Below are 15,865 nucleotides of genomic sequence, written 5' to 3' on the forward strand. Positions count from 1 at the left end.
ATAGTAACATAATGAACTTAAAATGGCATAATTATCATTATGTTTTGGTTAGGGAATAGGGAAAAAAAATCTAGTAGTTAAATTAAAAAATCAGGTTTCATACATTTACTTTGTTTTATTTTATTGACCTAAATGTAACTTTTAAAACCACACATTTTAAAATTTCAGATATTAAAATTAATACACAAATGTTTAAAAATTGTCCTTTACAGGCATGGCAGAAGGCACGCAGTGATGGCTGGGAGAGAGCCTTCTGTGAAAAGAACTTCCTGTCTCAAGCCACAATGCAAATCATTGTAGGAATGAGAACACAGTTGCTTGGCCAGCTTAGAGCCTCAGGTAAATAGCTGGAAAAAGTTCTAACATACTTTTAAAGTGTACAGATCAACAAGTGAACACTATTCTCCTTAAAATACAAATTTTAAAGATAATGGTATTCACTTGTCATTTTCATTCCTTAAATTGAAAAAGACCAGTACATACTCATGCTGGGCTTGGAGGAGGTGCTAGGGTGAGCAAATGTGACTGGGGAACAGCTGGCATAACTGAAAGCACCTGATTGTTCAACATCCTGCTGTCTTGCAGTGTGAGACATGTTTCCTTGGATTTTTATGTTCTAGTAAATTTTTTCCTGAGGCAGTTGGTAAAATTAGTTCAGACCCTAGGTTCTGAGGCAGAGTCAATTAATTTCAGCTCAAGCTGGATGTCCCTGGAGAGTGTCCTGAATAAAGAAATCCCTTTATCCTTTACTGTCAGTGCATGCAGTCCTCATGTGCCCTGCTTGTGCCTCACATGCTCCTCTTCATCCAAAGGCAGTTTATGGTCTAGGATCTTCTGCTGCCTCAGTATGAAGGGGGCAGCCCATTACCTGCTCTTATATTCCAGTTTGAGCCAGCCTTAGGGCCCTCCAAGGTCTCATCCTTTATCCAAAGGTATCCTTAGCCGTTCATGCTAACAAACAGTTCACTGACACCGTATATAAAGTTCACCTACGCTAGGTTTTGAGCAGGGCCCACTCATGCTAAGTTGTAAGCAAGTTGCAATTAAACTACACAATTTCCAATATGCTGTTAAGTAAAGAAGTATTGTAAAAAGTAATTCTATTCTACATTAGTATGAAACCCTTTACCTGGAAGGATTTCAGTATAAGGATTTCTTTTTGGTGCTGTTATTGTTGGCATTTGTGAAAAATGCAGCTAATTTGTCGTTTATTTAACTTTTTGAAATTCCTTTTGAGAAGCAAAAAAGTAGATCTTAAATACAAGCAAATATTACACGGTTTTGACCTTTTTCTTTCTTCAGGTTTTGTTAGAGCCAGAGGAGGAGCTGATATTAGAGACGTTAATACTAACTCTGAAAACTGGGCTGTAGTTAAAGCTGCCTTGGTGGCTGGGATGTATCCCAATCTTGTGCATGTAGATAGAGAGAGTCTGGTTTTAACTGCACCAAAGGAGAAGAAAGTGCGATTTCATCCTACCTCTGTTCTTAGTCAACCTCAGTATAAAAAGGTAAAGCCACTTTGAACCTTCTAGAAAATATTTTTTTCTGGCAGGTGATAAAATTAAACATTGGAGTTGGTTTATTTTTCCAGTATTTCAGTTAGTCCTGCTAAGTGGAACAAGACAAAATAGTAAAAAGAAAAAGCTAGTGTTAAAAGTATTTTGAAGAGGTGACAATCTCTGCACATTGTTATGAGGAAAAAGTTCTGTTCTGAAGTTTAGATCCTCTTTTAAAGCAAAATATTTTGTTTCAAGGTGATAGGATAACTTGTCAGTCTGGTTGAATATACTTGTGCTTTTTTATTCTTGTGTATGTAAATATTTATGTATTTATTTCTACATACATAAAGTAAGAACTAAGTTAAAATTTATTTTAATTACACATAGAGGATAAAATAGCCTAGTCTTACTTGCTCCTCCACAGATTCCTCCAGTGAATGGCCAAACTGCAGCTGTTCAGGCACTCCCTACAGACTGGCTGATATACGATGAAATGACGAGAGCTCACAGGATAGCAAGCATCAGGTGCTGTTCTGTTGTGACACCCATCACCGTGGCTCTCTTCTGTGGACCAGCAAGGTTACCAAGTAATGCTTTACAGGCATCTTCATCCTGTCAAGGTATACTGAAGTCTGGATTTGGAATGTTTACATTGGTATTATACTGGTATGTGATTTGGAAAACTTGTTTTTCAGGTCTATTTTGTACATATTTTGACTAATTCTTAAAACAGCAGAGCTCTATATAGTTGCTGTAGCTGCTCTGGAATAATTTACAGGCTGTGTAACAAATGTCTTGAGTTTTGTGAATCCTTTTAAGTTCATAATGTTTATATTTATAGTCCTGGACTCTCAGAAATTAAAGTATAGTTAATAAAAAAATAAAATGCAACCAAAATGTTTAAAGACAGTACTGGTGCTGAGAAGTGTAGTAGGGCTGAGAGGCTTGGAACATAAGCCTGATGAGGAGTGGCTGAGGGAGCTGGGGTTGTTTAGTCTGGAGAAAAGGAGACTCAGAGGTGACCTTATCACTCTCTGCAGCCTCCTGAGAGGTGGCTGTAGTCAGGTGGGGATTGGTCTCTTTCTCTGGGCAACAACTGACAGAACAAGAGGACACAGTCTCAAGCTGCATCAAGGAAAATATAAACTGGATATTAGGAAGAAGTTTTTCACAGAGAGAGTAATAAAAGTACTGGAACAGCCTGCCTGGGGAGGTGGTGGAGTCACCATCCCTGGATGTGTTTAAAAGACTGGATGTGGCACTCAGTGCCATGGTTTAGTCAGTGTGTTAGGGCATGGGTTGGACTCGATGATCTTAAAGGTCTCTTCCAACCTACTAATTCTGTGATTCTGTGATTCAGTATATTTCTACAACCTAGTTTATTTGATACTTTGAACCAGATGATTCAAACTGAATAATGTACTTACAGTTCACATAATTATAGGTAATCATATTGCTTCCAGCTGACATAGGCATTTTAAAGATTATTTACTACTGATAACTTTTAAAGTCAATTAGCCATATTATTAGCTAAAAGTAGTACAGAATTTATTAAAATTTCCTTTTTTCATATTTAAGTGGAGTGCTCTCAGACTAGAAGCAAAAATAATCTGTTCTCAGTTCTGTAGAAATACTAGTTGGAATTAAAATAAGAGTCCAAGCTGACTTTCCTGAGTTGCTCTGAAACTGTTACCCTTAAAATAATGTTAATGCTGATTGAATTGTACTTTGGAAAAGAAAAAGGAATCCTAAATAGATATGTGCATTTATCATTTTTTTTTCTTAATGGGTCTTTAAAGGTATATACTAAGATACAAAGCATAGAGCAATATGTGGTTTTACAAACAACTTCAGGCAAAAGTTTGATAATGGCTTTTATTGATGAAGGTACATGAAAGAGTCAGATCACAGCAGTACGGGTGTTTATGTAGTAGGGCCCTTAAGAGATGAGAGAACTTGTTCTCTTAGCTGAAGCAAAGACCTTCAGTGGGGTGTATATGCAGAAATCAAAAAGTACACTTACAAACGTTTACATTCTAAGTGAAAATTTAAAAGGATAATTAGCTTATTACTGGTATTACAGTAATGTTCAAGTTTTTGTATGTAAGTGTAAATAATACTGAAATGTTAATGCACATTTTGTACTTAATTCAGGAGACAGGGTATCCAGTGATAGCAGTGACAGTGAGATGGAGGACAGAAGAACTTCTAATGTATCACTTCTGAAGCTAGATGAATGGCTCCACCTCAGACTGGACTCTGAGGTATGTAATCTATCACTTCCATGCATGTTTCGTGTAGAAGAGTATTTATGCCATACCATCCTAAAAAGATTCCTAAAACAGTTGGATAACCAAAAATTTAGTGTAAGAATGGCTGCTGTGATCCCTTCAGGTCTCTCAAATTTACAGGAAAATACACTAAATGAGTTAACTTTTTAAAAACATACAAACAGGGACTCAATCTCCTTTTGCCCAGGCTAGTCAACTGTGTGTATTCACATATTCAACATCCAAGTTGTAGGGCCTCCTATGGGTTGTAACAACCCATAACTCTTATATCTTGCACCTGTGAGCAAAAAGGAAGAAAGAATTAGTTACCTAGCCAGTTGCAAGAGTGCACGTCCTTCTTCCTCTCTCGTGGTGCAACTGTCCCACCTATCACACTGGGAAGCAGGAAATCCTCAGCAGTCTGCTCCTGTTAGATCTGCTTCAGAAGCACTTTGGGTCAGCTGATGTTTTATAAGTTTGATCCATTTCCATAAGCTAGCAGATTCTAAAGAAACTGCCGGACAAAAGAAGGTGGCTGCAGGGAACAGTAAGCTGCAGGTGGTGGTGCCTGCATAATGGCCCTTCTGCTCTTTGTGGTCCCCTGTATTGCCTGTGTGGTGCTCCCAGCACACAAGACCTTAGCTTGAGCTGCGTTAGCCAAAATTTGAGCAGGAGTTGAGAGAACAGTAAAAATGGCATATTGTGTATTTCCTTTTCTGAGAGGATGATTAAAGTTGCTTGACTAAAATGGAACACTGAAGCTGCTAAGAGAAAATTGCTCTCAGATTTTATAAAAGGAAGAAAAAAGCCCCAGCCCTTGAAGATACAAGGGTTCTGGTTATTGTGAAGCTCTGATTGTGTTAGAAGGTAGAGTAACCAGAGGTCTTTTCCATCAAGTATATCTAAAGAGCCCATAAATACAAACTGAAGTCGCAGGAAGGGCATTAGACACGAAAAGACTGCTTTTAAAGAGAAGATAAATGTTTAAAGTGAAAAATAAAAAGCCTATGTGTTTACAATAGAATTTCAAGTTTTGTGCAGTGCAGCACGAAATGGTTTAGAAATTATCTTGGACCTGAGGAAAGAAAAGATAACAGCTTAAATTAAATGTGAGGGTTTTTCCCCTCCCCGAGACCTTAGACTTGCCTTTCAGTTTGCCAGAATGCTAGCTGTTGCCTAATAGGAATACATCTGTAGGGTACCCTTTGCCTAACTGATCAAATTTTTTTCAGTCTTTAACAGAACTGAAATTCATTACAGGCTGCTGGTTTGCTGTTTCAACTCAGACAAAAGTGGCAGAGCTTATTTCTGCGTCGTATGCGAGCTCCTTCTAAATCATGGTCTCAGGTTGAGGAAGCAACTGTAAGAGCAGTTGTAGCTGTTTTAACTGCTGAGGAACAATCTGCAGGTTTACAGCAACCTTCAGGAATTGGTCAGAGGCCAAGACCTGTGGCTTCTGAAGATCATCTTTTAGCATCTACATTGAGGTCATCTAACACCAGGAGAAGTACAGCAGAAACTGAATTCTCTGACTCTTCTAATGCTGAAAAGTAAGATGTTGAGACCTTCCAGAGACTGTAGCTTGTAATTTATTTATCTATAAAAGCATCACTTGGATTTCTGCTAGTATTAGGAAGAAAGAAACAAATAAATACAGCTAAAAGTTTTGGTGCTGTCCTATGCTGTGTTGTAATTGTGATTTCATTGAGAACTATTTCATATATATACTGGCTGTTTGTGAGAGCAGTCAGAAATAGTGTCCATGAGTTGTGCTCCTTGGGAAGTAGCAGAAGAGATTTAACTGTAACACTCAGAATGAATACATGCTTTTTTATTTAGTGTTTAATACGTTTCAGAATTACTGTAATATATGTGGTCATCCAGTAGACTGATACGTAGATATAAATTGTTCTGTGACCTCTTCCAAAACTCAGTCTGTCATGCATCTGTCTTTACTTTTTAGAGTGCTTGTGAGGTCTACTCGTCCCCTACTTCATCAACCAAAGAAATACAAACGAAAAAGTATTTTGCACTCCAAACAAACTTCAGATGACAGGTCAGATCGATCATCAGTGAAGTCTGCGGACAGCAGTAGCTTCCCTAGCCCCTGTGCTAGTCCATCTTCTCCAGTATCTGGAAAGGTACAGTTTTCATCAACATATGAACCTGCTCTTCAAAATTATTAGAATCTCTTGCTGATGTCTTTCAGCAGCTATCAGGTATTGTATTCATAAATGAAGAACCTAACTAAGATTTTCACTATTAACAACTAGATAATATTTCTTTTGGAATCAAAAAGCAAAAATAAATACCCTGTTATACTACTTTAATACAATAAAAATACTATTCTTTGCAGACTTCGAAGTAGTACCCCAATTTTAAGGGGTAGGGTTGTTTGTTTGGGGTTTTTTTGAAACTTGGTATAATAAACAGTAACAGTGTATCTAGTACATGGATTTCTGAACTCTGGGTATTCTGTCTTCATCTCTTTCTGTTATTGGTACTGATTCTCTCTAAGTTTCGTGTTATCTGCCTCATTATGACTGCTTGGCAGTTTTTTTAATGGTTGTTTAGGAAAGCATACATTTTTAGTGAGGTATTTTTCATATTTCCCTATATTTTTTTAATTCAGCCAGCGTTACGGGAAGAAAATTTGTTTCCTGAAAATGGATGTGCAAGTAGTGTGCTGCAGGCTACAGTCTAGGGTGATTAATTTTGTGTCATCTGAAGTTGTCTCAGACTTGAAAGAATTGTAATTAATCATTAGACTGTGTAGGCCTGTTCTTCCATAATTGTTTGCTGCCCCTCATGAATGAATTATAATTTTGAAAAACGCTTCTAAAATTAAAAATAGATGTAAATATACTTTCAAGTCAATTCTGACAAGAACAGCTGATAGTGTGTTTCTTGTATAATATTGGAAAAGAGAGGAAGATCTCAGTGAAGGGTCTGTCTGCATGTGTGTAAAACTTCAGAACTAAAGCCCGTGATTTTTTTTTTTTTTTAAATTTAATTCTTTCAGGCTTCTGAATCACCTTCACCAAGACAAAATATGCCAGTTCGGTACTTTATAATGAAAAGTAGCAACTTGCAGAACGTTGAGATTTCTCAGCAGAAGGGTATATGGTCCACTACACCAAGTAATGAACGAAAACTGAATGGAGCCTTTTGGGAAAGCAGCATGGTTTACTTAATATTTTCTGTTCAAGGATCTGGACACTTCCAGGTGAGTTGTTCGCTGATACTAGCTGTTGGTGGTGGTTGATAATTTAGGATAGTGCAGCAAATGGCTATGTATAGTATGGAGGGCTTTGTTTATGACTTTTGAGTTTCTAATCAGTAGAGTATTGTGCCAGTGTCGCTGGTTGTTGAGGAAGAGTGCTTTATTCTTCTCCGAAACAGTCACTTTTAATGAACTCAGTTTCCCCCTGGAAGGATGAAACTAAATTGCCTCCAAACATAATGAGTCAGAATAATGTTTCTACCCTACATAAATGCTTTAAAACAGCAGCAATAGAACAAACAAAGCCATACAAAGCCGGGGATTGCTGCCTTTTTCTCTGCATGCCAAAATAAATGTTGTAAGTGAACAAGAAGATAGAATCAAGTCATAGCTTTCTAAAAGCAAGGAAACTCATATGTCTGCAATACAAATTTTAATAAAAACTGTTTTACTAGAGCTTGTTTCTCAGAATTAGGAAACTGGAAAGTCATGGCCATGTTTCTTCCAGAGCTGTCTTCGAGCTCACATTTAATGAGGTATTTGCCAACAGTTTGCTGAAAAATTTGTGGCCAGTTTAAAGGTAAAGGCTTTACCTGCTACTGCAAAGTTGCAGGTTAACTGTGTTTTAGAGCCTGCTAAACTCAATTCTTCCAAGTAAAGAAAGTTCTATTTACCTCTTTATAATATATATAAACTCTTAATAGAAGTCAGCTGAACTTAAAATCTAATGAACCAGTGCAAGCATAGAGATCTTGGTCATACCACTGAAGGATTGTGGTGAATTGTACATATGTGTACAGTGATCTGGTGAATGCAAATGTTATATTGGAAAGTAATTTTCAGCCTGGCAGCTGAATCTGAAAATGGGTTGCTGTATCGGTGCTCTCAGGCAAGAAAGCTGGGAGGGGAGGACACACTGAAGTCAAGATGTAGGTGGATTATGTTGTGCTGCCCTTCCAGTTTTGACAGTGCACTGGATCTTCATGGGAATGTGAGATTAATATTCTTTATATTGTCTTGCCTCAGGTGTCTCTACTTTCCACCTGTATTTTTCCTCTGTTCCTTTTATTAATTTTCATTGATTTTCATTTAAGGCTTGAGCTGTCTGGGACAGCATGACTTACAGCAGCAGTGTGTGCTGGTAATCTCAGGCAGTGTACTGCATCTCTTGGACTCCTAAGTTACAACTGGAGTAAATTTGCCTGAATAGTTGATACATTGTGTGAGGCCTGGGTTTATTTTTGTTTTGTTTGGTGTGTGTGTTTAAAGGGAGTCCTTAAATAAGTTAGATGCAATCTTGGATTTGTGGTTTCGTTCATTTAACTTCTGAATACTTGTCTTGTTGGTATTTCTTTCAGCTTCATTAAAGAAGGAACTTCAAGCAGCTTTGACTTATTTCTTAGGAGAACAGTCTTAAATGTATATGATAGTTTGTTAAAAAAGAGGGAACGAAGGAAAGGAAGGAAAGGGAATGAAGGAAGGAATGGATTTTTGAAAGAATTTTGTACAAGTAATGAGGAATAGCTAATGGACATAAAACATTCATCTTGATAATCTTGCATTTTGAATGTTTTTACAACAGCTTTTCAACCTCTGTTACAAAGCTTAAAAAAAACCCTTGAATGATGACTGTGAGAGATGAATTGAAAGACATCCTTTGTGGTCAAACTCTAGAAGGTATATTTGAAGTACAAAAAACAAATAATACTTTCAACTTTCTAGGTGTAAATATTTTGGAAGATTCATCTTCATGTGGCTGAGTGTTTGAATCACTTTGAAACTAATTTGAAAGTTTCATATGATATCCACTAATTTATTTAATTCCAGCATAAATAGATATGCTCTCATTATGTCTGTTCTTTCATATTTAAATTTTATTTCCAGGGTTTTGCTAGGATGGGTTCATCAATAGGATGTGAGAAAACTCAGGACTGGGGATCTGCTGGATTCGGAGGTGTATTTAAGGTGGAGTGGATCCGAAAAGAAAGCATTCCTTTTCAGTTTGCACACCATTTGCTCAACCCCTGGAATGACAATAGGAAAGTACAAATAAGCAGAGATGGCCAGGTAGTTATTCTCTTCTAAAGTCTTCTTAACTTGGTAGAACTGTGTTTTGTTCATTACCTTGTCAGCCTTGAACTCAACTGTGCTTATGTATGCATTAATCTGAATCACAGTTCCTTGGTGCATGTTGTACCTTCTGCTAATGCTGAATTACTGTTGAATTAGTGGATTTGTTATAATCAAACCAGTTTCTTGCTTATTGTTGTTAAAAAAATGTAAAGCTGGATTTTTCCAAAATAAATGAGGTTTTGTTGGTGTTTTTTTGTCTTTAATTTCTGGAGGTTTGTTTCCGTTTTGATTCAGATGTGTTCCGCGAAATAAGATAGTCTGTCATACCCAAATAACTGTTCATAATTAGATGTTTGTGTTTTCCATAAAGCCTCAGGAGAATCTTGATATTCGGGGTAGAATAAAGCTTAGTACAGTTCTCCAATTTGTTAAAGCTAAATGCAACTATAAAAAGTCAGAAGATAATTTCCATGAGAATTCTCTGTGGCAGTTTTTGTATTATCTTCTCACTGCTTCCCCAAAACCTCTTCAGTTGTAAGAATGAGGAAAGGAGCATATGTAACAAGGAAAGGAATGTAGCACATGCTGAAGTTGACAGTGCTTTTCTTCTAAGTGGCTCTTAAGACCTAAAGATTCTCAACAGTGTAAAAATAAGTGATTCATGTTAATGTCTCTGATTCCACCAAGAGCCATGGCATTATCTGTGACCTGCATTAACTCCATGAAATGTCCACCACATTTCATGGAGTTAAACTTAAAAGATGTGGAGAATAATGATCTTTAGTTAATAAGGAAATGACCAGTGGAAGGCACAAATTGTATGCTGCATCTGTTCTTGTGGTGGTGTGTTCATTGGAAATTCTTTTGTCAGAACTGACATCTTGCCTGAAACAAAAAAACCCCAACAACCTGTAGGATTGCTTATGAACTCCTGTTGAGACCTTGTCGTAGGGATGGTCTCAATATATCTCACAATATCAAAAGTGACAGCTCTTTCAGAAAGACCACCAGCAACCTCTTCTAGGGATTTTGTAATAAATAGTTTTTATATGCACAAAGGCAGCAGTGCTAATATATTTCTAATATCCTGATTGTTTCTAGGAGCTGGAACCGCAAGTTGGAGAGCAGTTGCTGCAGCTTTGGGACCATATTCCTTCGAAATGAAAAAACTCAACTGATTACGCTTGATGTGATAGAGGTAATTATTATTTCCTGTATTGCATTCTGGTTTTATGATAGAGGAAGAGGTATCACCATACAATATATCATTACAGTACTGTCATTTGTAGCTTGTGGAGGAGCAGGTACCCAGAGGACTAAATATTTTCTTCCTTTTGATTTTTCCTAGCTGACATTGTTGAAACATCAGCTCTAACCAGCAGAACCAGCAGCATGCCTACAATACAAAGATAAGGAAGAGGTGGCACAACAAAACTAACTCCTGAAGCACTTAGTCATAATGTGCAGCTAGCACTAAAAAAGAAAGTGGGAATTATGTTTGTTTCAGTTTCTCCTTGTTGTAAAAAATATCAATAAGGTTGTCCACCAATCTTTTTTGACTGAATTATTTTTTCTACAGTAGTGTGCAGATATTTGAAAGTGTGGTGAAATTTAAAAGTAAGTTTAAAGCAATGCACCACATGTAAGTTGTTTGTGGGTTTATAATAGCACAGCAGTTTATATTTAAAACATTCTGCATCCAGTAAATGTATGAAAGAAACTAGCCTAATGTTAATTAATCATTCTTGCAGTTTGAGTAAAATAAATTCAGAATAGTTGTCTCCAAATTGAGAATATGTCTCCAATTCCATAATTGTTTGGTGAACTTCTGTATGCACAGTAAAAGAGCAAAGGATATATCCATACAAACAATTAGATAGCTGGAGAATGCTAGTTTTTGAATTCTAGTTTAAATACAGAAGGGAAAGAAGCATGAGACTTTTTTTGTGTGGATTGGTCCAGTGGTATTTCCACTTAAATTTTTTTTCCCTTAAAAATACTCACACTTTGACAAGCTGAAATAGTCTTTCAGAGGCCTGTGGCCAAATGGTGTTCTAGTAGTTCACTGACTTTAGCATTGTTATAAGATTTCTACTTCTTTTATAAAAAATAAAAAGTAATTACCAGTACAGCTTGCTTCATCTTTCAATGTAATCTTATTTTTTTTCTTTCTATACCTTGTCTTTCAAGTTCATTTCTTCTGTACTGATGTTGTTTTAGTTTTGGGCTTTTCCTTAGTTATTAACATACTGTAGTGTAAGGCTGTTACAAATTGTCTGCTCACTGTCAGCAATGTTGCTCATTCTTAGATTAAGTTGAGAGCTTTTTCTGGTTCTGAGCTTCTACTTAGTTTCTCATGTCCTCTTAGGATGTTCTCATAGTTCTGACTATCCCATGTATTCATTAACTCTGTCACAGCATCATTAGAAATTTAAGTTATACCTGAAACAAACTACTGCAGGACCTGGTGCAACCAGTAAAAAGGCTGCCAAGGATATGAATGACTGTGAAAGAGGAGATAAAAAAGGTATCAAAAGATTTAAAAAGAATGTTTATGCATTAAAAAAACAAACAAAAATTTAAAAATATATATGTATATATGTTTTCATCTTGAATCTAGAACTGAAGACTCATTTACACCAAGTAGTATTCTTTAAAATCTATTTTTTTTTCTTTTTTTTTTTTTCCCTTGGGAAGAATTTATTACTAGTTTAGCACTCTATTTAATTTATATAATAATAGTCAATATAACCTACAAGAACCCTGCACTTGGACAACAGTCAGATTTGTGGCATATTGCCACTTCTCTCTGGCAGTCAAGACACAGTCATTTCATAAAGAGACTTCCCCGAAAAGCTGTGGATGCAGGCTCTGCTCAAATCCATTTTCTGGCTAAGACTGCAGACAGATGAAAAGTCAGTTTTTAGCTGCACTGCAAACATTCTCTCTCAAAATCAGTTGTAGGAGGACTGGCTCTTTCAGTGCGAATGTGTTGTGTCAGTTTCTTGTAGAATCATGGATGGAGTTTTTTAAGTTGGAAAAGAATTTGTAGCTCATTGAGTCCAACTCTTAGGCTAACACTCAAAAGTGTGACAAAATAGCCACTTTCTCCTCTTAATCATTTAATGAGAGTTAGTTGTTGAGGATGTTGGATGTGAAAAATGGGGAGTGTCTAATGAGAATGAAAAAGGAACAAAAGAGCCACCAGATCAAGAAAATCAAAGTAACACATTTACTTAGTAGAAAATGCTAACACAGCAGGCTGAAAAACAAGAAAATAATTATTGGATGTGTACAAAATGTAGGAAAATAAAAAATCAGCCTTTTAAAATATCTGACCTGCTATTCTACTCTCAGATTTTCAGTAAATACTAAATATATAATTTTCAAATTAGTATAAGTAAGATTGAGGAAGATATTTGTAATTGATTTATTGAAAAAGTAATCGGGAAATTGTACCCATTTTCTGATACTTATGTTACAGAAATGTTTCTGAACTTTCTGCTCAAAAGAAGGTAGATTGGTTTTCTGCTCCTATAGTTTTACCAGGACTCGTAACTTCTTCATTTTTTATTTCACACTTCAGCTATGTTTAATGTGAGCCATACAGGACACATGATGGTTGTGCATTTTATGGAATTATTGGACATACTGTAGAATGTTCCCATCAGTGTTGAAGGCTTGGAAAGGTTCAGCCCTTCTCTGTTTGCTAGATTTTTGGCATGGCTGTGTTCACAAAATACACACCTTCTAGTATTCAAGCCTTTCTCTGCAGGTGAAGAGAATTATTACATCATGCTGAAGGGAACTGACAGCTGAATATCTGCTTTGAAGACTTTTGATTTGCCCTCTTACACATTGCTTCTGAAGACTCATAAGCCTTGACCTCCATCACTCTCTTGGCCACTTTCCTGGTAACACAATCACTTTGGGCCTTTGATGAGTATTCAGTATGACACCAACCCTCACCCTGTTGTCTCTGAGGGCAGAAGCAATTTGGCTATCCAAAGATTTTCTTTTAAAAAGGGAAGTTGAATAATGATCATATAATTAGGGAAAACCACAAAATGACACCTGCAGAACAGTAATTAAGAAGAGTCATGCTAGGTACTGGGATAAAAGGGAGCTGAGACTAGCTGAGACTGCTTCTGACTAGCATGTCAGAAGCCTTCTCATTGCCTGAATTGGGATGGGAGAGAAACAGCAGCTTATTATATGGAGAAAATTTTTTGGCATGCATTTTGAAAATGGCTGTGCTGTTACTATCAATGATTCTATGATTTGTCTCCATATCTTTCTTATCTTGGATCACTTGTGATTTTTATCTGTATCTCATAGCAGGAATATGGTGAAGAGGGTTTTCCTTCCACTAAAATGGTGACCGCGTGTGGTAACTCTTCCCTATGATTTCACTGCATCAGCTATACTGTTGAAATTGGTATACTTACTATAAACGTGCTTAATACATTTTAAACCAGGCTATTGAGCATAAGTTGAACTTAGTTTGGTTGTGAAAAACTAAGGTGCTAGTCATGTCGTCTCTGACTGGTACCCTTTCTACATGATCAAAGTGGTCATTGCTGTTCATTAACATGGCATTTGGAAGAATCCTGATTACAAGGACCCTAAGAGGTAAACTTCCTTGTAAGAGTAGAAGCTAGAATGTGTCTTTTTCTCCCCATCTGAAATTGATGGGAAGATGGGAGAAAATCTGTACTAAGATGTTCAGCTTCTCAGTGTTCCCATTGCACAAGGTACTCCTGGCATAAGGTGGATTTTGTGGACTTGATGCCTTTCTCTATCCTCCAGCTTTTTTTTTTTTTTTTTTTTAAATACTTCATACTGTCAAACAACCTGTATGAAGCATTGTGTAATGAAACACGGTGTAATAGATAAAAGCTTTTATGTTGATCTTGCCTGAAGTGGCTCTGCAGTTGTTGCACAGTCTTCTGGAGCATTCCCAGTGGCCTGTGGGGCATCTGGTATGTATTTATTGACTGTTTAAGGGAATGTTACAGGTTGACACAGTTTGGGTTTTAGTTAAAGTAGAAACAGCTCCCTGTCATGACCTTAGAATTGTTTTGAGACAGGCACTATCAGAGTTCATTTTTAAATATTGACATAATGTTAGGCCTTTGAGGAAGCTAGATGCGACTTTGAGGAATACCCATGTAAAATTATGGGTGAGAGCAAGTGGGCCTTTTCCTCCCTGCTGCTGAGACAGGTAACATCGAGCCGGGCCATTCTCTTGGGACAGTCTAGCCCGGCCTGGCCCGGCGCTGCCGCTCCCTTCCCCTTGGGGGGAGTCGGCTCAGGCCTGGCCGTGCCTCTGGGCCCTGGAGCCAGCAGGGCCGGGAGGGAGCGGCAGGAGCAGGGCCCTCATAACACCTCTGGGCTTGGCCCGGGGCAGGATCTGAGCCCTCATAACACCTCTGGGCTTGGCCTGGGGCAGGAGCTGGCCCCTCATAACACCTCTGGGCTTGGCCCAGGGCAGGAGCTGGGCCCTCATAACACCTCTGGGCTTGGCCCGGGGCAGGATCTGAGCCCTCATAACACCTCTGGGCCCGGCTGGGCCGAGCCCACCCCGATCGCTACCGTGGGATGGGCAAGGACCGCCCCTACTCCACCTCCTCCGGTGACTCCCGGGCTGAGAGGGGAAGGGGGGCGGGAAAGCCCAGCCTCGTCAGAGCAGCTGATCACATTGACCACTGCAGAGCTAGGCAGACTTAACGCTTTCTGGGCAACCCGAAGCTTTCAGAACTGCAGCCCTTTGCCTGAGAGAGGAAGGAACACGTAGCCAAACATGATCGAAAGTCAGTGAAAGAACTGATAAAGATTATCGGAAGGAGGGATTGAGGAAGTGGACATTTCTGACTGGACTTCTCTGGATGTAAACCATGGAAACTGAACTAACATACCCCTTCAAATCATGGGACGATATGCATTTAGGAGATGTGCAAATTTGGGTGTTGATGGACTAAGTGATGCTGATCTTATGAGATGCTTGAACAGAGATAGAGATAAGTCCTTTGTGCTAGTGAAGAAGTGAGAAAATACCTCTGTTCTGAGAAGAAGAATCCTTTGTTCCTTTGAGTTGTGCATCTTTAAAAGGTGACACCCTCATATGCGAAAGGCTACACCTATGACCCATAAGCAGCCTGGGAAACTGCTAATGGGAGGGGTCACAGAAGCAGGCTTTTTTACTGGGCCACTGGTTTATTTTGTGACAATTAAATCCCAGAAGAAAACAGTGGGAATATTCCACGGGAATATTAAGAGAGACTCCTCTCCCAAAGTGATGGAAGATTATGTTTGAATGGTAAGACTGAATGAAAATCATAGTTTTGTCTCTCTGTGTTGGTTGTGGGAAAGTGAACAGTTTGTGTGGAAGAGGGAAGGGTTTTGAAACGTTCAAATTATCTTTTTTTTTAATTTCAATTTTTTTCCCTTTTTCCCTTTGTTATAAATGCCAATCCACAAGTCCAATTAAAAATATAATTAGGTTTATTAAAAGATCAAATTACAGAATTTCGGTAAAGCCCCCAGCGGAGTTACATTGATGATATACCCAGGATTGTCAACGGGTGAGCTGGGACGCAGTACCTGTCAAGCTGCCGTCCCCCCCAAAGTTCACAAATTTGTCTTGTTTGAGGCTCAGGTTTTATACACTTTGTTTTGTCCCTGGCACAAAATTTCCCCACAATCTCTTTGTTCCCGGGACCGGTTATTCGAATTCATAGTCTGGTACTGCGAGGTGTCAATTTTGGGCTTCCTTTGGGTGAATGGAAACCGAGGTCTGT

General features: G+C 38.1%; 1 protein-coding gene across 2 annotated transcripts in view; it reads left to right on the forward strand.

Annotated features, from left to right (window-relative positions):
* Positions 1 to 11,194, forward strand: part of LOC134563859 (3'-5' RNA helicase YTHDC2-like) — a 30,007-nt gene extending 18,813 nt beyond the window's left edge. Inside the window, exons 21-30 of one of the 2 annotated variants that reach the window (XM_063422238.1) lie at positions 213 to 339; positions 1,303 to 1,508; positions 1,924 to 2,119; positions 3,654 to 3,763; positions 5,030 to 5,319; positions 5,733 to 5,910; positions 6,792 to 6,995; positions 8,877 to 9,059; positions 10,167 to 10,263; positions 10,414 to 11,194. In XM_063422238.1, the coding sequence (XP_063278308.1) occupies positions 213 to 339; positions 1,303 to 1,508; positions 1,924 to 2,119; positions 3,654 to 3,763; positions 5,030 to 5,319; positions 5,733 to 5,910; positions 6,792 to 6,995; positions 8,877 to 9,059; positions 10,167 to 10,229 (1,557 nt within the window). In that variant the 3' untranslated portion in view covers positions 10,230 to 10,263; positions 10,414 to 11,194. Of the gene's footprint in view, positions 1 to 212; positions 340 to 1,302; positions 1,509 to 1,923; positions 2,120 to 3,653; positions 3,764 to 5,001; positions 5,320 to 5,732; positions 5,911 to 6,791; positions 6,996 to 8,876; positions 9,060 to 10,166; positions 10,264 to 10,413 lie in introns of those variants that run through there. The other variant, XM_063422239.1, reaches the window with a different exon arrangement.
* The last annotated feature ends 4,671 nt before the right edge of the window (positions 11,195 to 15,865 follow it).

The sequence above is a fragment of the Prinia subflava genome, chromosome Z (assembly GCF_021018805.1).
Source record: "Prinia subflava isolate CZ2003 ecotype Zambia chromosome Z, Cam_Psub_1.2, whole genome shotgun sequence".
NCBI lineage: Eukaryota > Metazoa > Chordata > Aves > Passeriformes > Cisticolidae > Prinia > Prinia subflava.